The following is a 20,757-nucleotide window of genomic DNA, read 5'->3' on the forward strand; positions in this document are numbered from 1 at the left end:
TTCAGACTCTGGGGAGTAAAGACCTTGTCAGTAATGAGTATTACAGGGAATTGATGCCTTAGTGATGTCTCTGGTGATGACTGCGCACTTTTCCACACAGCTCCTCAAAAAGCAAAGACTTTGGACCTAATGAAAGCAAATATTAACTATGAAAGCAGGGTTGTTTTCGTATCACTTCCGTATTACTTAATACTTAGTTGTTGGTAGAAGAACAGCTGTATTCACTGAAGGGGGTGAGTAGGATCTTAAGCCTTCATTTATCTCCATGGGCTTCTGTCAACAGATGTTCATCTTGAAAGGCTTGATAGTAGAGCACATGGCTTTGTGAAAGGCCCCAGGTTCAGTGCTTGGTGCCCCCATGATGTTGGGTTGGGAAAGACTCCCTGACTAAAACCCTGGAGCCCCACTTCAGTATTGCAGACAATACTGTGCTCACTGAGCCAATAGTTTTCATAAGACAGCTTCCTGTACCTCATCATTGTGTTTTCCAACTTTTCCCCTTCCAGGTGTGTTCATTGTTTCTGCCAAGAGGACTCCATTTGGGGCTTATGGAGGCTTGCTCAAGGACTTCACTGCCACAGACTTAACGGAGATTGCAGCACGCTCAGCCCTGGCTGCTGGCAAAGTGTCTCCCGAAATCATTGACAGTGTGGTTGTGGGCAATGTCATGCAGGTTGGTAGGACACAGAAGATGCCAGCTGGCAAATACACTTGTTGCACACATGCTTATGTTCTTTCTCTTTCTACGTTTGCTCTGTTGCCCCATTCCAGAGGAGCTAGAAATAAACTGGAACAACTGCAGCTCTAGTATTTTAGTGTTTTGTTGGAAGCCGCCCAGAGTGGCTGGGTGGACCCAGCCAGATGGGCGGGGTATAAATAAATTATTATTATTATTATTATTATTATTATTATTATTATTATTATTATTACTACTACTACTACAAGTCACTTGTAAAACCGTTTCCCCTGGAGTATTTTATGTCATTGAATTTGCCCCTGCTGGCATTGTTGGGGGTACGAATGAGCTGCATACGATCGTGTAAATATTTTCTTGCACCCTACAGAATGCGTTTTGCTTTCTTTACAACTTTTTCATTTTTTTTCTGTGTGCGTATGACAAGTACAGTCCTTAATGAACAAAGACATTTAGAGTAACTTAACCCAAGTTCACGTGTCTTATAAAGACAGTGAAAATGGAAGTTCTTTATATAACTAATACTAACCAAATCCTTGACCTGGCTTTCCCTATATTCTAAACTCTTGCCTATGGTGTGGGTGTTTTCTGGATTTCCTATGCAGAGAAAGGCTTTGGTCCTTAGTATCCTAGGATAATTAGCATTGGGTAATTTATATTGAAGAGATTTTTACTTTGCATCCAATTGAAAAAAAATGATGTTTATTTTATTTGTATTTAAGAAAGAAAGCTGCAAAAACGTGTCCCATGTTATTTTGTCTTGGTACAACTCGAGTATTGGACCTAAATTCTTTCAGGGGTGAAATTAAAGTGTGCTTAATGCAGCTTAAATGCTGTATTTTATGGAAATATAACTGGAATACTTGTAAATTTAAAATACAAACACATGTACTTCACTTACATTGTTTCCACCCCCCCGATCCTTAAATTTAAACAAAGGTACTGGAAACTGCTGACACACCAATAAATTTTGTTAGTCCAAAGAACTGCATGAGATATGCTGACTCACATAACCTGCCAGGGATAAACACCTGAAAAACATTAAGTACAACTTTGAAAGTGGCAGGCTTGCTTAATACTGTATTTGCAGTTGTCACCCATTCAGTGTTGCTTTTGAACCTGTGGGACACAAAATTTCCCACCTCACATCACTGCATATAACTGGCTTTCATGATGGTCACCTAAACCAGGGGTGGGAAATTGCCATCCTTCAGGCTGAACTAAGCCTCCCAGGTGTTCAAATTTTTCCTGCAAGACCATTTCTCCCAAATCATGCCCAGCATCCCAGCAGGCATGAGGTATTCCACCGTGATTATTTATTAAGATGGTTAGGCTGCTTTTCACCAAAGAAGAAGAAGAGGAGTTTGGATTTGATATCCCGCTTTATCACTATCCGAAGGAGTCTCAAAGCGGCTAACATTCTCCTATCCCTTCCTCCCCCACAATAAACACTCTGTGAGGTGAGTGAGGCTGAGAGACTTCAGAGAAGTGTGACTGGCCCAAGGTCACCCAGCAGCTGAATGTGGAGGAGCGGAGACACGAACCCGGTTCCCCAGATTACGAGACTACTGCTCTTAACCACTACACCACATGAGCAATAGGACAGCATAAAACTCCAGAGCAGGCTGAGCAACTCCTCCAAAAGCCTGGGATAACACAGGGCTTGACGAGGCAATGGAAGGCCAACAACATTACCATCCACACCTCCAGGGGGGGAAATGTTTCCAAAGAGGGAGGGGAGTTCCAAATTAGCCAGTGGAACATTATCTGACCCATCTCTACCCCTTGCAACAGAATTTGAGTGTGCTGTCACCCTAGACCAGGCATAGGCAAACTCAGCCCCCCCCCAGATGTTTTGGAACTACAACTCCCATGATCCCTAGCTAACAGGACCAGTGGTCAGGGATGATGGGAATTGTAGTCCCAAAACATCTGGAGGGCCGAGTTTGCCTATACCTGCCCTAGACTTCCCTTAAAGTTACATGCAGCTCAATCCTACGCACGTTTAATCTGAGTTAGTTTCACTGTGTTCAGCAGAGCTTGGTTCCAAGCAAGTCTGTAACATGGCATCTGCGCAGGCCGATCCTCTGTATGTTTTCCCACTTCCAAGCATTGCAGTTTATGCGTTACCTGCGTTTCTTGCTTTGAGCAGCATTAACCAAGTGGTACATCTGCCCTTCCTTGCAGAGCTCTGCGGATGCTGCTTACCTTGCCCGGCACGTGGGTTTGCGTGTTGGAGTTCCGGTCCCAGTTCCTGCCCTAACAGTCAACAGATTGTGTGGATCAGGCTTCCAGTCCATCGTCAATGGATGCCAGGTACTAGATTTGCTCTCGCGGTACCCTATTGCTAAATTCCTCCTGTCCTTCATCAGCCCAGCTGTCCAGTGCAAGTCAGGCAGAGACCTGAGAAATGGGAAAATAATAAATGTGTTGGATACTCCCATCTTTCTTTTTAATTGCATGATAATAACCAGTGAGTTGCAAAGTGGAGACAAGGGCATTACTGTGAATGGCTTAGTCTACAGTGGTACCTCTGGATACGCAAACCTCTGGTTGCATATCCTTCAGGATGCGAACACAGCAAACCCACAAGTATTTTTCTGGGTTTCGCCGCATGCTCAGAAGCGCTCTACGGCAGTAGCGATCCCTCCAGTTGTGGAAATCTTAGGATCTGACTGGAGCTCCGGAACAGATCCCATCCGCAACTGGAAGTACCACTGTACTTCTTTATAAAGCAGTTCACACAACTGGTGATGAAAGAGAAAACAAAACAACAGAGCAGAATAATATTCTCAATTCTTCAGATCCATTTCCTCAATTTAAGTTTGGCCAGCCCAACAGGCACAAACTATATCTCTTAGAAAATGTGCTCAGACCTGGACTGTGGTGAGTCTGCAATGACATGGAGTTTTGTAGGAAGCAAGCGCCATCAATTAATTGCCTCTTTGTGCTCTCAATTTCTAAACTCAACACAAAGGGGCCACCTAGGGTTGGGCAGGTTTGATAGACAGGCCCTGGGACCTCCACTGAGCCTATGGGTTAGAGATTCCCACCACTTATGACATAGGTGATGACTTTAAAAGGGCTTGTCCTATGGAAGGAGGTGGTCTCCAAGCTATTGAAGGACCTATCAACTCTTAATTGTGCCTGAAAGGAAAAGAAAGCCAGTGCAAAGTTCTTGGAAAAGCAAAAACTCTTCCAAAGTAGTAGCAAAATGATTAGGAAACATAAGAGCCTTGCTAGATCATACCAAAGGACTAAGTAGTCCAGCACAGTCCCATTGTTGCTGATAGAAAACTTGCAAGCAAGACAAGAAAACAGTTGCTCTGTCCTACTGTTGTTCCCCCAGAAACTAGTAATCAGTCGTATTCTGCCTCTGATCTTGGGGATGATAGATAGCCACTCTTCCTCTGCACACAGCTCCTAGTGCAGGTACACAATTTTTGGAGCCTCGTGCAACACCCACAGGGTTGCAGAAAGGTGGTGTGGAGGGGTAGCATTTTTTCCCTTCATCCACTGGCCTGCTGTCCCTCCATAAATAAATTGGTACAGTGGTACCTCGGGTTACATACGTGTCAGGGAACTGCCATCGGAGCCAGAGGGAGGGCTCCAGAGGGATTCCAGAGAGCGTACCGGGAGGGAGAGAAGCAGCCCATCTTCTGGGGGAAGGAAATCAGCGTAACACTAGTAGAGAAGGGGGGCAGATGGGGGAATCGGCAAGGTGGCTCCATGACTCCTCGCCGGAGACCAGTGGGGAGAGCACGGGTCCTCCGCTGCCCACACCCTCCCTGCGCAGAAGGCTTCCGCACAGGGAGAGTAGGCGGAGACACTAGGCGTCAAAGAGCTTCTTTGCTGGAAGAAGTTCAAGAAACACCCACTGACGGATTCTGCCAGCGATTGAGACAGCCATGGGCGAGTGGCTGTCCGGACAGAAAAGGTTCACCCAGGTAACTCAGTCAAGCGTGGCGCCGATTTACGCACGAGCAACCCCTAGAACCATTACAATACGCTTTGGGTTACATACGCTTCAGGTTACAGACTCCACTAACCCAGAAATAGTACCTCAGGTTAAGAACTTTGCTTCAGGATGAGAACCAAAATCGTGCTCCAGCGGCGCAGCAGCAGCAGGAGTCCCCATTAGCTAAAGTGGTGCTTCAGGTTAAGAACAGTTTGAGGTTCTGATGCACTTATCGAACGCACATTACTAACCTGAAATGGTGAAATAAAAAAATCCCTAATGAGCTTTTTCTCTCTCTTCCCACTCAAAACAGGAAATTTGCCTTAAAGAATCGGAGGTAGTGCTGTGTGGTGGAACAGAAAATATGAGCCAAAGTCCATATGCTGTCCGAAATATCCGCTTTGGAACAAAATTAGGAGCCGATCTCAAGGTACAGGCGTTGGATGCTTTCCCATTGCTCTCAGCAGCTTTGGTATATCTGGTAGTTGTTGCCTGGTAGTCATTCCTGAAGCTGGCCATTGTTTGTGTTGTGTTGTTTGGCTTTTTCTTCAAGCACTGAATTCATTACCCCCAAATCTTGTACAGTGGTGCCCCGCAAGACGAATGCATGCATCACAAGACGAAAAACCCGCTAGACGAAAGGGTTTTCCGTTTTGGAGGTGCTTCACAAGACGAATTTCCCTATGGGCTTGCCTCGCAAGACGAAAATGTCTTGCGAGTTTTTCCGACTTTCCACCCCCCCCCCTTTATCCCCCTTTTTCTAAGCCGCTTATGTGCTAAGCCGCTAATAGCCGCTAAGCTGCTAATCCGCTAAGCCACTAATGGGCTTGCTTCGCAAGATGAAAAAACCGCAAGACGAAGAGACTCGCGGAACGAATTAATTTCGTCTTGCGAGGCACCACTGTAATGGTGTTACTAATCTTGTTGCGTTGTCTGTTTTATTCCCCTTGCAGCTAGAAGACACGCTGTGGGCAGGGCTGACAGATCTGCATATTAAAACCCCTATGGGGGTCACGGCTGAAAACCTTGCTGCGAAATATAACATCACAAGGGAAGACTGTGACCGCTATGCAGTAAAGACACAGCAGAGGTGGAAAGCTGGTCAGTGGGTTTACAAGGGTTAAAAACGTACAATAGCATCATCCATTTCAAAGGGAAGCCTAGTTCGCATAAGTGGCAGGTGGTAGACCTATCTCTGGGCTGCACCACTCCAAGCTGTGGACTTGCGTGATGGAATGCTCTTTCATGAAGAAAACAAAATGCAAGGAAAAAGAGAAGGGGAATCTTTGCCTTTCCTCTCAGCTTCCCCCAAACAGCATTAAAAGGCTGTTTTGACTAAAAACGTTGACTACAGTGGTTCCTCGGGTTACATACGCTTCAGGTTACAAACTCCGCTAACCCAGAAATAGTGCTTCATGTTAAGAACTTTGCTTCAGGTTGAGAACAGAAGTCGCGCTCTGGCTGTGCAGTGGCAGCGGGAGGCCCCATTAGCTAAAGTGGTGCTTCAGGTTAAGAACAGTTTCAGGTTAAGTACGGACCTCCGGAACAAATTAAGTACTTAACCTGAGGTACCACTGTATTTTAAGATGAGCAAATGTTAACCAATTTCACTGGCCAGTTCTTTCAGGTTTGACACACACAAAAATTAGTGTCTCCACGCCGATCGTTCTGCCCAGACACTGAGGTCCAGCTCCAAGGGCCTTCTGAAGGTTACCTCCCTGCGAGAAGTGAGGTTACAGGGAACCAGGCAGAGGGCCTTCTTGGCAATGGCACCCGCCCTGTGGAACGCCCTCCTTTCATATGTCAAGGAAATAAACAATTATCTGACTTTTAGAAGACATCCGAAGGCAGCCCTGTTTAGGGAAGTTTTTAATGTTGGCTTTTTATTGTGTTTTTAGTATTTTGTTAGGAGCCACCCAGAGTGGCTGGGGCAACCCAGTCAGATGGGCGACATAGAAATAATAAAATTATTATTATCAATGCTTTTTTCTGGTGGTGCTTCAAGGCATGCAGTACCAGCACCTTTTTCCTAGAAGCACTGGTTAAAATTGTGGCACGTACTGTAACAAGCTCATGGTGAGTCCCAGCATGCTTTTTTCTAGAAGAGAAGCACTGGGTGTCGTCTTCGTCATCTACCCCAAGCACAGCCCCTGCGGAGGGTTTCTGTTAATCACTGACTGATCTCTTTGGGTTCTCCCTCTGTGACATACTGACATCGGCCTTCTTGTTTTTATAGCCCAAGAAGCCGGACACTTCAAAGCTGAAATGGCACCTGTTGAAGTGAAAACCAAGAAAGGCAAGCAGAGCATGGAGCGGGATGAGCACCCTCGACCGGAGGCAACTCTGGAACAGTTGGCAAAGCTCCCTACAGTTTTCAAGAAAGATGGGACCGTCACAGCTGCAAATGCCTCGGTGAGCCAGGGAACTTAAAATCCTGATCTAAGAACGATTTGCTCAGATATGGCTCCTTTCCCTGGAGTTGAAGTCAGATTACTCAGGGTTGTGTGTTTTTTTAAAAAAGCATACCATATGAAATAGAGGGCGGGATATAAATTATTATTATTATTATTAGTCAGCTATCCTTGCCCACAACAAGCCAGCTCTGGGGTGCAGTTAATAAAGCCTTGCAAGCGATGCCATTTTTGCAAAAGCGGTAACATTACAGAAATTGAGATTTGCTGAGTCTGCTGCAAGAATTTTAGGGTTGCCATATTTCAAAAAGTGAACATCTGGGCACAAAAGTTGTTGAGGTTGTTTGCTTGCTTGCTTGCTTACAAACACAGGTTTTCCCAGACATTTCAAGTGCTTTTTGAAAATTCTGCCTGGATGCCATTTTTGAGAGACGATCCCTGGAAATTCCGGACATATGGCAGCCCTAATTTTGTAAAACATTATGTGAAAGGTCAGGTTTGACAGGGAGCTGAGCGGGTGCTAGGACTTTGTGTAGCAATGGAGCTCGCAGAATCAAGTTGGGAGGGACCTCAGAAAGATCATCTGGGCCAATGCTGGATGTCCCATTCCTCCTGACATCCCTGATAGGTGACCACGCTGTCCCACAATCCTACAGTAGATACTGGATGTTTCTGTGCGGAATGTAGCTGCCCTGGGATCCTTTGCTGAGTATATGCTTCCTTTCCAATGCCCCTTTCACACACACTGCCTCTTTAGGCTTTCATGAACACTGAATTTCAGTTCTGCTGATCAAATTTCAGCTGTGGCCGTGTCCTAATGTACACAGAGCTGGTGGAATTGATTTCAGATTCATCTTTAGGCACAGTGGCAAGCTTATCGCAATGTGTACCCACAGATACTTGGAACCATAGATTTGTAGAATTGGAAGGGACCCTGAGAGTCCAACCCACTGCTGTGCAGGAATCTCAACCATAGCATCCACGACAGCCATCCAACCTCTTCTTAAAACCTGAGTGTTAATAGTATAGGCTAAGCTTGACCTAAGTCATATATGTCTCTGCCACTGATCAGTTTTACTCGGGCAGTCCAGTTCTTATGGCCCAGGCATAGCTGTCAACCGTCCCTTATTTGGCGGGAAACTCCCTTATCCCAGCGCGGTGTCCCACTGCTGTCCCTTATTGATGATGCCCCTTAAATTTCCTGGGTTTCAAAGGAAGCAGCTCCCCTCCCTCCCTCCCTCCCTCCCTGCCAGCCAGGGAGGAGGGAGACTCCAACTGTGTTGCTTGGCTGCGTTGCTCACCCAATAAGGAGTCTAAGAATGACTGGGGGGTGGAGCTTGCATGCCTTGTGCCGATCAAATTGGCCGTATTGCCTGGGGACTCGTCTTTGCTCAGCACTTCCCAGCGGAGAGGTGATGGGGGTTTTCCTTGCTGCATCCCCTTTGCCGGGTTGCTGCGCTGTGGGAACCACCGCTTGAGGCTTCGTTTGGCTGCTGGCTGGGCTTTCTGCCTTTGGCTTGGAGGGGCTCAGAAGTTGAACATACCTGTGCTCAGAATCGGATGGATACGTCATCGATTGCCCACCCTTGCTGGGGAAAAGGTCTGTCTGGAGTGGGGGCACATGTTGGGGGAAAAGGAAGTCCCTTATTTTGGCTGCTGATCCCTTATTTTCGAGGCTGCTGATCCCTTCTTTTCAAATCTGTAAGTTGACAGCTATGGGCCCAGGATGACTGCTCTGACATCATCTGATAGGAAGTACCTACAGAGGGTGGTGAATACAGCATAAGATATTATGGGCTGTCCCGTGAATCTGCTGGATGAAATAGTGGAAGAACGTTGCCCCAGGAGAGTGAGGAAAATTCTCAGGGATGATTCACACCCTGGCCGGCAGTTTCTTGATCTCCTGCCCTCAGGCACAAGATATAGAAGCATGATTAGTTGCACCAACAGGGTAAAGAACAGCTTCTATCCATGGGCTGTTAGGCTGCTGAATGAAAAGATAACAACGGGACAACTGACTTTCGGGTTTGGTGGGTGTGCGTCAGTAAACAAGGGGAATTAAGACTAAGAGAGCTGAGTGGGGGGTGCGCTCACTGTTTTCAAGTTGTACAAGTGACAATAAAGTATTTCAGTTATTTCAATAAGCTGCCCTTTTGAGTCCGCATAACTTCTAATCCAGGACAAACTCTTGTCAATGCTCAGCCGCAGATTTAGTGTCTGTTTTTCTCTTTCTAGGGGGTATGTGATGGGGCGGGAGCAGTGATCATAGCAAGTGAAGAAGCCTTGAAAAAGCACAGCCTCACGCCATTGGCTAGAATAGTAGCCTACCATGCGTCTGGATGCGACCCCAACATCATGGGCATTGGTAAGTTACAGCCTTGGGGACTTTCCCAGTGTGTGCAAGGTAGTCCATGCAAATCCTGATTTGCAGCAACAGCATGAAATCCTGAGGCCCTTCTCCGGGTCCCTTCTTTAAGGGAGCTTTGGAACAGGAAGACAAGGGGCAGGGGCTTTTCAGTTGTGGCTCCCCATCTGTGGAAAACTCTCCCCAGTGAGGTCCCCCTGGTTCCTTCGCTGACAATTCTTTGGAGCCAGGTTTTTAAGCAGAGCTGGATGGCCATCTTCCATGGATGCTTTAGTTGAGATTCCTGCATAGCAGGGGGTTGGACTGGATGACCCTTAGGGTCCCTTATATGATTTATGTTTCTAAATTTGTTGTAAGTCTCTGGGACATCTTTAAGTAACTAGTCTAATAAAAACTAAGAATCCTAATGGAGGGTACCCTTTCTGGAACAGAGTTAGTGGGCATATTAGTTGTTGTTGTTGTTAAATTAATATACCGCCCTATACCTGCATGGCTCAGGGCAGTTCACAGAATAAAGTTGCTTTTCCCTGTTTTCTTTTTCTTTTTTAATGGAGTGAGGGGGGACATAGCAGAGTTGGGCAACCTGCTGCCCCCCAGACAACTGCAACTCCTATCAGTCACAGCCAACATGGCCAGTGGTCAGGGATGATGGGAATTGTAGTCCAGCCACATCTGGAGGGTATATAAAGCACTGAACTATCAGTTCCTCTACTTGCCCTCATGCATGTGTATGTTTTTAACAAAGGTCCAGTGCCTGCTATTACTGAAGCCCTGAAGAAAGCTGGCCTTTCCCTGAAAGACATGGACTTAGTAGAGGTAAGGAAAGCTGGGCAGAACCCAAAACAAATGAAACAATACCTTAATATGGCCTTCAGGTGGTGGGGAATTTATGGCCTTACAGATTTTGCTGAACACAACTCCCATCATCCCTGATCCATTGGCCACGTTGGACAGAACTGATGGGAACTTGAGCTCAACTTTTCCCAAGATAAGCTATAGTCGAGTGACGTTCACTTAAAAGTGAACTATTAAGTGCAGTCTTTGGTCTGTCTATGGGTTAGGCAGGGTCTAAGTACAGGCTGCTGAAGATTGTTCATCTCTTACTGGAAGCAGCCTTCAAACACTGGAACTGAAATTCCCTAACTCAGGAGATCTGTATAGCTATTTCCCTGGTTGCATTTCAGCACCTCTTTATTGTAGGTTCAAGCCAATATTTGCCATGAATATTAGATGATTTATTATTATTATTATTATTATTATTATTATTATTATTATTATTATTATTATCTTGCTCCCTTCAGTTCTTGGATGATATTTTATTTGGAACTTGGTTGTGTTTTTAGTATATGTTTTGCAATTTATGTTATTCATTTTTTCAGGTCTGCCACCTTGAGTTTTATGAGTTAGAAAGAGGTTACAGACATTCTTAAATAAGTCGGGAAGTTAAAGGTTTAAAGCAGGATTTGCATCTGACCTGTCATGTTCTCATTTTGATTTTTTTTTTAAAAAAAAACATACTTTTGGCTAGTGGTTTTCTGCTCACCCACCCCTTGCGAAAGCTGCTTTCTGCATCACTTTTGAAGCATCTGAACTGCCTTCAAGGATAGCTCCAAGTAGAGTATGTTACAACAGTCCAACCTATAGGTGTTTCCAACTTCCCCCCCTTTCTCTCTCATGTTTCAAGGTCAATGAGGCTTTTGCTCCACAGTACTTGTCAGTAGAGAAGGTTTTGGATCTGGACCCAGAGAAAACAAACGTCAATGGAGGAGCCATTGCTTTGGGTCACCCACTGGGGGCATCGGGTTCAAGGATCACTGCTCATCTGGTTCACGAACTAAGGTCAGTGAATAGCCTGAAGGAACCTCTTGGGAACGCTTCTCGGTTTTGCTTTTTAAAATGCTGTGGAATGCATGCTTGGAAGAGCGCGTTTGGCATCTGCGTTTTAAGAAGATGATGTAGGAAGTCATGGAGAAGAAGACCTTCACGTGAGAACCTGGAGAGCTCAGAGTTGGGGTCAATAGTGGGCTAGATGGATAAATAGTCGGAAATGGTATAAAGAAGCTGAGATGAAAATAAACAGAATTCAGCTTGCTAATTGCAGTCTGGCTCAGATTCACAAGGAGTTTAGCTTGGTCCACACAGCATGGCTGTGTGTTCCCTTCGCTCCAGCAAGTATGTCAGGCTGCTGTAGGAAACACTCTTCTCAACAACATCAAGGCATCACAGTGCAATGTGCTTGGCAGTCCTTGCCCTAGATGTCATCTTGTGGAGCAAAAGAAAGGAACGGTAGAACTCAAATAATTAAAAGTCTTTCAGAACAGATGGCAAGGCTTGAGTCACGATGCCTTGATAACTTGTTTTCTTGTTTGTTCTCTCTCGTTTTTTTTATAGGCGCCGTGGAGGTAAATATGCAGTCGGTTCGGCTTGCATTGGAGGAGGCCAAGGTATAGCTGTTATCATTGAGAAGACAGCCTGAAGGAAATTGGAGAATCTTGGATGGACTCTCCACCAACTGTTACATGCTCACTAGAAGAATTTAGAGGAGGAGGAGGAGATGGCCCCACTTGTTTGCAAATCCACGAAACAGACTGGTATGGACCATCTGGCAGGCTGGGGGGATATTGCACAGTCTTCTTTGGAAAAAAGACTATAACTAGATAATCTCTAATTCAATTGTGTGAATCTAGCTGTAATCTCCACTTATCTCGTACGTCCTGCTGAGTTAAAATGTGACTTCTAAGTATGAATTTTATTGAACAAATGTTAAGATGCCAAGTATCTCCTAACTATGCCTTACACCAAAGCCTGCTATTTTATCAATCAATGCTGTCTTCCAAGCTGTTAGATCACCGCACTGGAATACTTCTGCAAATGTAGGTGGGGAAGGGATTTTACATTGCTGCCAAAAAAAGTTTTTCTTGAATGGATTTTGCATAAAGTGTGTGTACCGGCTGCGCAGTGTTAAGAGCTGGGAACAAAGTGTAACAAAATCAGTGTGCCTTTATGTGATAAAACAATAATAAAAATAATAAAAGGATTCTAGTTTTGTCATCTTGTAAAGCTTGGGTGTAGTTTAAATTTGGAACATAAGGCGTTTTTGGCATTTGCGCCAAACCTGGTGGTTTTCTTTCAAAGTATCTGGCATCCTTTTAATAGTGTTGCTTCTCAATAATCATCTCCAGCCACAAGGTGGTGCATTTTCACCACATTGCAGAGGCTTTTGTCCTTTTAAGCTGCTTAGCAGTGCATCCATATGGGAAGCGTCCTTCATTTCCAACCTGTACTCTGGAAACAGAGGGTTTCCCCTTGAATGTGAACTTTTTATTTCCCTCTTCCTTTGGCGAATGACAGCCTTCCACAGGACATGAGCTGAAGGGGCACCTAATGTTACTTTATTTGCGGGGGGGGGGGGACGCAGGTGGCACTGTGGGTTAAACCACAGAGCCTAGGACTTGCCGATCCGAAGGTCGGCGGTTCAAATCCCCGTGATGGGGTGAGCTCCCGTTGCTCAGTCCCAGCTCCTGCCAACCTAGCAGTTCCAAAGCGCGTCAAAGTGCAAGTAGACAAATAGGTACCGCTCCGGCAGGAAGGTAAACAGTGTTTCCGTGTGCTGCTCTGGTTCACCAAAGCGGCTTAGTCATGCTGATCACATGACCCGGAAGCTGTACGCCGGTTCCCTCGGCCAATAAAGCGAGATGAGCGCCGCAACCCCAGTCGGCCGCGACTGGACCTAATGCTCAGGGGTCCCTTTACCTTTAACGCTGAGTGAGCTTTGAACCAAATCTGGAACTGACTCTTTGCCATAGTTAGTTTGGTGCAGGAAGGATTCCCCCCCCCCCTTCCTTCCTTGAGTCAAGCTGATCGGAGACCCTAACCACTGAGAAGGACCTGCCTTTGCATGTGGCATATGGCTTGCCTGCTTTTCTCAGGATCGGCTGGTATTTTTCTGCTTTGCGCATTCCTGTCTCGATGGCATCCCTGTCGCAAAATATCAGGTGATCCCTGCTGGATCAAACCTAATCAAGGGTAGGTTAAAAAAAGGTAAAGGACCCCTAGACGGTTAAGTCCAGTCAAAGGCGACTATGGGGTTGTGGCACTCATCTCGCTTTCAGGCCAAGGGAGCGGGCATTTTGTCCACGGACAGCTTTCCAGGTCATGTGGCCAGCATGACTAAACCGCTTCTGGCGCAACAGAACACCATGACAGAAGTCGGAGCGCATGGAAACGCCATTTACCTTCCCACCACAGCAGTACCTATTTATCTACTTGCACTGGTGTGCTCAAGGTTCAAGTAACAGGGATTCCTTCTTCAAAACCCTACAACCGCAAAGCCTTAAATTTGGGGACTGCAAAGAGCAGTTAGCCATGCTGAAAGAATTTTTAAAATATTATTATTGCAATGATTTTTCATACATGCATCCATACTCTTCTTCAACACCTTGCACAAAATCACAGTGGTGTATATGGAGGGAGGATACACTGTCATGTCTATAACAGAACAGTGCCTCTGATGCTGGCCACAATAGAATAATGGACTGGTAACATTCCGTGGATAAACTTATTTTAACACGCTTCTTTGTTTTCACACCACTTCATCCAAACAAGCCTTCCTGCAGTATCGATCTCGCATGGTTTTCTCATCCCACTGATTCTGTCTAGAGCTAGACTTAATTCTGCCATTTTGCAGGACCTCTTGTCTTAAAAAAAAATAAAAAAATTAAAATTGGCGTTGCTACAAGGTAAGCCATTGGACAAGACTTCACTAAAAGGAACTCTTGTATCTAAAAGAGTTCTTCCAATTACAATATTTTTCCTGCTTTTTATAATATTATTCTGGCTTGGGTCGGGAGATTGATTTGTCTGTTTTGCACGGTTGAAAAAGGCAGATGACCTAGAACAAGCAATCCCAAACAATGATGATTGAAAAAGAGAGCAACTAAAACAATACCTGTTGCTCAGATTCCAGTCCTAAAGCGTTTCCCCACATTATGTGACTTATGTATTGTATGAACTTACTGTAGTATATCTTCAAAGATCTCGAGGGCTGTCAGATGGAAGATGGAGCAAGCTTGTTTTCTCTGGAAGACAGGGCTCAATGGCTTCAAGCTTCAAGAGGGGAGATTCTGACTAAACATCAGGGAAAAAACTTCCTGACAATATGAGCTGTTCGACGGTGGAACAGTCTCTCTCGGGTGGTTGTGGACCCTCCTTCATTGGAGAATTTTAAGCAGAGGTTGGATGGCCATCTCTCATAGATGCTTTAGCTGAGTTTCCTGCACTGCAGGGGGTTGGACTAGATGACCCTTGGGGTCCCTTCTACAATTCTATGATTCTATGGTACAGCACTGGCATATCCAACATTTCTCTGATGAAAATACAGTGGTGCCCCTCAAGACGAACACCTCGCAAGACGGAAAACCCGCTAGACGAAAGGGTTTTCCGTTTTGGAGGCGCTTCGCAAAACGAATTTCCCTATGAGCTTGCTTCGCAAGCCGAAAATGTCTTGCGAGTCCCTGTGGGTTTCCCCCCCTTTTTCCCCCTTTTCCTAAGCCCTAAGCCGCTTATCAGCTGATCCGCTAAAAGCCGCTAAACTGCTAATAGCGCTAATCCGCTAAGCTGTCAATGGGCTTGCTTCGCAAGACGAAAAAACCGCTATACGAAGAGCCTCACGGAACGGATTAATTTCGTCTTGCGAGGCACCACTGTAGGGACATCTTGAATAAGAATAATAATTTATTGTTTATACCCTGCCCATCTGACTAGGTTGCCCATCTATTCTGGGCTAGGACTAATTCAGCCAGCTAGCCCTGGTGATTATCTAATGCTTATTAGATGGATTTCCCCTTAAATTGATTTCTGAACTTTGAATTTTATTGTTATTCATGTTTTTATACTGTATTTTATGCTGCTTTTACAATTAAGTGTTTTAAATTTGTTGTTTGCTTCCCTGAGCCTGGTTTTTGAACTGGGAAGGATGGGGTATAAATAAAAAAAATATTATTATTATTAACATACAATAGTTTAGCCCGTATAGTTAAAGCTATGGTTTTCCCAGTAGTGATGTCTGGAAGTGAGAGCTGGACCATAAAGAAGGCTGATCGCCAAAGAATTGAAGCTTTTGAATTATGGTGCTGGAGGAGACTCTTGAGAATCCCATGGGCTGCAAGAAGATCAAACCTCTCCATTCTGAAGGAAATCAGCCCTGAGTGCTCACTGGAAGGACAGATCCTGAAGCTGAGGCTCCAACACTTTGGCCACCTCATGAGAAGAGAAGACTCCCTGGAAAAGACCCTGATGCTGGGAAAGATGGAGGGCACAAGGAGAAGGGGACGACAGAGGACAAGATGGTTGGATAGTGTTCTCGAAGCTACCAGCATGAGCGTGACCAAACTGCGAGAGGCAGTGGAAGACAAGAGTGCCTAGTGTGCTCTGGTCCAGGGGGTCGTAAAGAGTCGGACACGACTAAACAACAACATCATAAACATATATAAAAACGTAATAAAACATTTTAAAACTTCCCTGTACAGGGCTGCCTTCAGGTGTCTTCTAAAGGTTGTATTGTTACTTGCCACCTTGGCTTGGGGGTCGCAAAGCCATCCAAGTTGGCCATCCCCACATCTTGTGGTTGGGAAATGTTCTGGTAGCCATTGATAGTCTTATGCTGGTCTGGGGGGGGTGCTGTATGATTGAGACTGAGTAGGCTGCCCTCAACTCCTTGAAGGACGGAGAGGGGTAGCAAGAGAAGAGGGCGTTCTATGCCACCCCAAGCTGGCAACTCCAAGGCAGATGGCCAGGCTCCCTGGAATGGCTGCAACTCTTCAGCATCTGATGTAAGCAGATGTGGCTTGCATTTGTCAAGGCTCGCTGGAGCAGCTGCTGTTGGCTGCCATTCAGTGTGTACTTAAAGGAAAGGCTCTCTGAGGGCGAAGACAGTATTTTGGCTCTGGTCTGTTTAGGCCTAGCTGCTTCGTTCACCTTGACAACAGCGGGGCCACCGTGATGCTGGCCGTATTTCAATCCGGCGCTCTCCGCGAACTTGCAATAGTGGCCTCCTTGTATGAAGTAAAGGGAAGCCGGTGATCTGGCTCTGCGCCTGAGGGGGCAAAGCCATTCGTTCAGCGGCTACTTGGGCACCGTCACTGCGACAGTCTGTCAAGTCTGGCAGTAAATGCCTCGTTAAGCAACAGGGGTCCCCCATAATATTGACTTAGTGTTAATGAGAGTCTGTTCTTTAATAGACACCAGGGATGATCTGCCACTAAAATTAATCACAGTGTTTGCTAAACTACAAGCTGTTAACAGGCAAGAGAACTTGCTACTGGAATTTTTAGTTTATTATCCCTCCTTTTTTCCGGGGGGTGGGGTGGGGTGGACCAGTATTCAAGTCAGATTTGAAGGGATGAGTCGGGGGCTGGTGATGATTTTACTGATTTAAAAAAATTGCTTGCAGAAATTGATTTTTTCACATTCATTTGTCGATCTGTGCATGGATGAAGGAACGCCTAGTTATCCATCACAGGGCATCACAAAGAGGCACACAAAGAAGGACCTCAAATGATGAACAAAGGGTTCATAGGGAAGAGGTGATTTTGAGGTGCTGCAGTCCTGAACCATATCAGGCTTCATAGGTCAAAACCAGCACTTAGAACTGGGCCTGGAAACTAATTGGCAGCCAGTGCAATTGGACCAGGGTTGGCATTATATGCTCAAACCATCGGTGAGCAACCTGGTCACCAGCTGAAGTTTCCATGCCGTCTTCAGAGTCAGCCCTATGTATAACACATTGCACTAATCTAACCTAGAGGTTACCGGAGCATAGACAACAGATGTTAGGCTATTCCTGTCCAGGTAGGGACACAGCTGGGCCGCCAGACAAAGCTAATGGAAGACACTCTGTGCCACCAAGGCCTCCTAAACCTCAAGCAACAGCAATGGCTTCAGAAGAACCCCTGAGCTGTGTACCTGAGGAGTGTAAGGTAAAAAGGTAAAAGACCCCTGGACAGTTAAGTCCAGACTAAGGGGGGCTGTGGCGCTCATCTCGCTTTCAGGCTGAGGGAGCTGGTGTTTGTCCACAGACAGCTTTCCGGGTCATGTGGCCAGTAGGCCACACGGAAATGCTGTATACCTTCCCGCCGCAGTGGTACCTATTTATCTACTTGCACCGGTGTGCTTTCAAACTGCTAGGTTGGCAGGAGCTGGAACAGAGCAACCGGAGCTCACCCCATCACAGGGATTCGAACCGCCAAGCTTCTGATCGGCAAGCCCAAGAGGCTCAGTGGTTTAGGACACAGTGCCGCCTGTAACTGCATCAAGAACAGGCAACGTCCCAGGCATCTGATCTAGGGAACCACCCACTAACAGTGCCTCAGTCTGATCTGGATTGACCTTCACTTTATTGGCTCTCATCCAGTCTGTTATCAAGGCAAGACAACAATCCAACACTTTCACTGCCACACCTGCAGAGGTAAGGGAGAAGTAAAGGTAAAGGTAAAGGTACCCCTGCCCGTACGGGCCAGTCTTGACAGACTCTGGGGTTGTGCGCCCATCTCACTTAAGAGGCCAGGGGCCAGCGCTGTCCGGAGACACTTCCGGGTCACGTGGCCAGCGTGACATCGCTGCTCTGGCGAGCCAGAGCCGCACACGGAAACGCCGTTTACCTTCCCGCTGGTAAGCGGTCCCTATTTATCTACTTGCACCCAGAGGTGCTTTCGAACTGCTAGGTTGGCAGGCGCTGGGACCGAGCAGCGGGAGCGCACCCCGCCGCAGGGATTCGAACCGCCGACCTTTCGATCGGCAAGCCCTAGGCACTGAGGCTTTAACCCACAGCGCCACCTGTGTCCTCAAGGGAGAAGTAGAGCTGTGTATTATCAGTATATTGCTGGCAACGTACTCAAAAAAACTGGGTTGCTATATTTCCAGAGCTAAAAATCTGGACAAAGTAAGTTATTGACCTCTTTTGGGGCGAGCCCATCACCCCCTACGCCCCCCCGGCCTGCCACTACCACCAAGCCCAAAACAAAGCCTGAAACAGAATCAGAGCTGCCAGAGCCTGAACCCGGGCTCAGGGCGGCTAACACCAGTCAAATTACAGTAAAAACGTAATTTTAAACCAATTTAAAATACAAGTTAAAACGCAATTTAAAATGCAGCCTCATTTTAAAAGTAGCCCATAGGTCAAAACTGTAAGGGGAGAGAAACATAAGGGTCAGACTGAGTCCAAACCGAAGGTCAGCCGAAACAGCTCTGTCTTGCAGGCACTGCGGAAAGATGTCAAGTCCCGCAGGGCCCTAGTCTCTTGTGACAGAGCGTTCCATCAAGTCGGGGCCAGTACTGAAAAGGCCCTGGCCCTAGTTGAGACCAATCTAACCACCTTGCGACTTGGGACCTCCAAAATGTTGTCATTTGTGGACCTTAAGGGCCTCTGCTTATTTGCTCACAGTTGTAAAAATCCCAGTGGATGGGCATATTGCCCCCCCCCCAGGACATGTCCAAGATTTCCCGAACATATGGCAACCCTAGTATAGATGTTAAACGGCACGAGGGATAAAACTGAACCCTGAGGAATCCCACCCTGAGGATTCCACAGGACCAAAGACCTAACCCAAGTATCACCCTCAGGAAATGACCATTCAAGTCAGTGGTGTTGCTTGAGCAAACAGTGCCCGGGATGGGCGGGCACATGTCGGAGGAGTGTGCGGGGGGCCAGCACCGGGAGACAGGGCATGGAGGGTGAAGGAGCTGGCCGCTCCACCCCAGCCCTCACCACTGACCTCGCCGGAACGGCCCCACACCATACCGGAGCCAAGTAGGGGCATGTTACGCTGCCCACCTGCCTGCACAGGGGGTAGTCCAGCCAGCCGATGTGGCAGTTGGCGGGTGTGATGTAAGCGCCCCCACACCAGCATCCCGAGCGCAGCACATCCCAGTGCTCCTCTCCGTGAGCGTTGATTACTATGACACCAAGAGAGGCGCACTGGGCTGGGCTACACTGGGAGCGCCTGTGAGGGGTGCATCTGCTTTGCGCCCCCTGAAAATTCTGGGGCCATGGCCCCTCTGGCACCCCCCACACTACGCCTATGATTCAAGTAGGACGGGAGCCACTGCAAAATGGTGCCACCCACCCTCAACTCGGACAGGATAGCATGGATAACATGGCTGACGGTACTGAAAGCTGCTGAGAGGCCGGGGAGACTTAACAAGATTTTTGGGTGAAGGGCAGTACAGTGGTACCTCGCGTTACAGACGCTTCAGGTTACAGATTGTTATGTACTGAGTTGAATAAGATCCAAAATGCAGCAGTCTGATTGGTCCTAGAACAATAGGATCCAAAATGCAGCAGTCTGTTTGGTCCGCAGGAGCCACCCAATCCAGCTCCAGGTGGAAGTGAATCCGCAACCTGATTGGCCTACAGGAGAATCCCGGAATTAGCCAATCATGAGGGGCTCATTGTGTAAATAATGTATATAAAGCAGACAGTTTGGGGAAACTTCCATTACTCGCTACTATGAGCTAAATAAAGAGCATGAAATCCACACTCGACTCCAAGTATATTTCACAGATGCTTCAGGTTACAGACTCTGCTAACCCAGAAATAGTACCTCGGGTTAAGAGCTTTACCTCAGGATGAGAACAGAAATCGTGCAGCAGCGGCAGCAGGAGGCCCCATTAGCTAAAGTGGTACCTCAGGTTAAGAACAGTTTCAGGTTAAGAACGGACCTCCAGAACGAATTAAGTTCTTAACCCGAGTTAGCACTGTCTACAAATTTAATAAACAATAATAAGCCTTGATTGAAATGGATCAAGATGCTTGTATCTCTCTCTCTCTCTCTCTCTCTCTCTGATTTGAGATTTAATCTATAAACTCCAACAGGCATTGGCTCCCAAGGAGTCAGCCCATATTTCACCAGCAGGAAATATGAGAGCCACCAAGAAGACCAAATGTCAGACGCCTTGTTAGTTAGATGAAATAAAGAGCAGAGTCACCAGCGTCATTCTTCCTGGGATTTGGAAACGGCTCCATGCACAATTTATTTCCAAATTTACAGGCCACCTTTCAACCCTCCCAAGACAGCTCACAACAGATTAAAAACATGAAATTCATCCACGGCATAATTGCAAGCCATGTCTCCACATTCTATAAAACGCTCAAGCATCTTAAAATGTTGTAAGGGCAGGAGGAAACAGAAGAAAAGCAGGGTAAATGTAAAAACGAGCAGAGGAGCATACTTAGCCGCAGCTAAGTACAAAACATGGAAAATACCAAGTAGAAAGAGTTTGGAACCAAACATCTCCAGGGCTTTCCTTTATCCTGAGTCCCCCTATGACAGAC

The 20,757-nt window shown here is 46.5% G+C and overlaps 1 protein-coding gene across 1 annotated transcript; it reads left to right on the top strand.

The window, feature by feature from the left end:
* Nucleotides 1-358: 358 nt before the first annotated feature.
* Nucleotides 359-12,466, top strand: ACAA2 (acetyl-CoA acyltransferase 2; the record flags this gene model as incomplete). Its single annotated transcript, XM_079995211.1, has 10 exons — nt 359-368; nt 507-673; nt 2,882-3,010; nt 4,966-5,082; nt 5,606-5,753; nt 6,889-7,064; nt 9,299-9,428; nt 10,174-10,244; nt 11,113-11,267; nt 11,820-12,466. 10 exons carry the CDS (start codon nt 359-361, stop codon nt 11,902-11,904), a joined length of 1,188 nt encoding a protein of 395 aa, XP_079851337.1. The 3' UTR covers nt 11,905-12,466.
* Between the last annotated feature and the right edge of the window lie 8,291 nt (nt 12,467-20,757).

This window comes from Podarcis cretensis (assembly GCF_951804945.1).
Source record: "Podarcis cretensis genome assembly, chromosome: 11".
In the NCBI taxonomy this organism is placed as follows: Eukaryota; Metazoa; Chordata; class Lepidosauria; order Squamata; family Lacertidae; genus Podarcis; species Podarcis cretensis.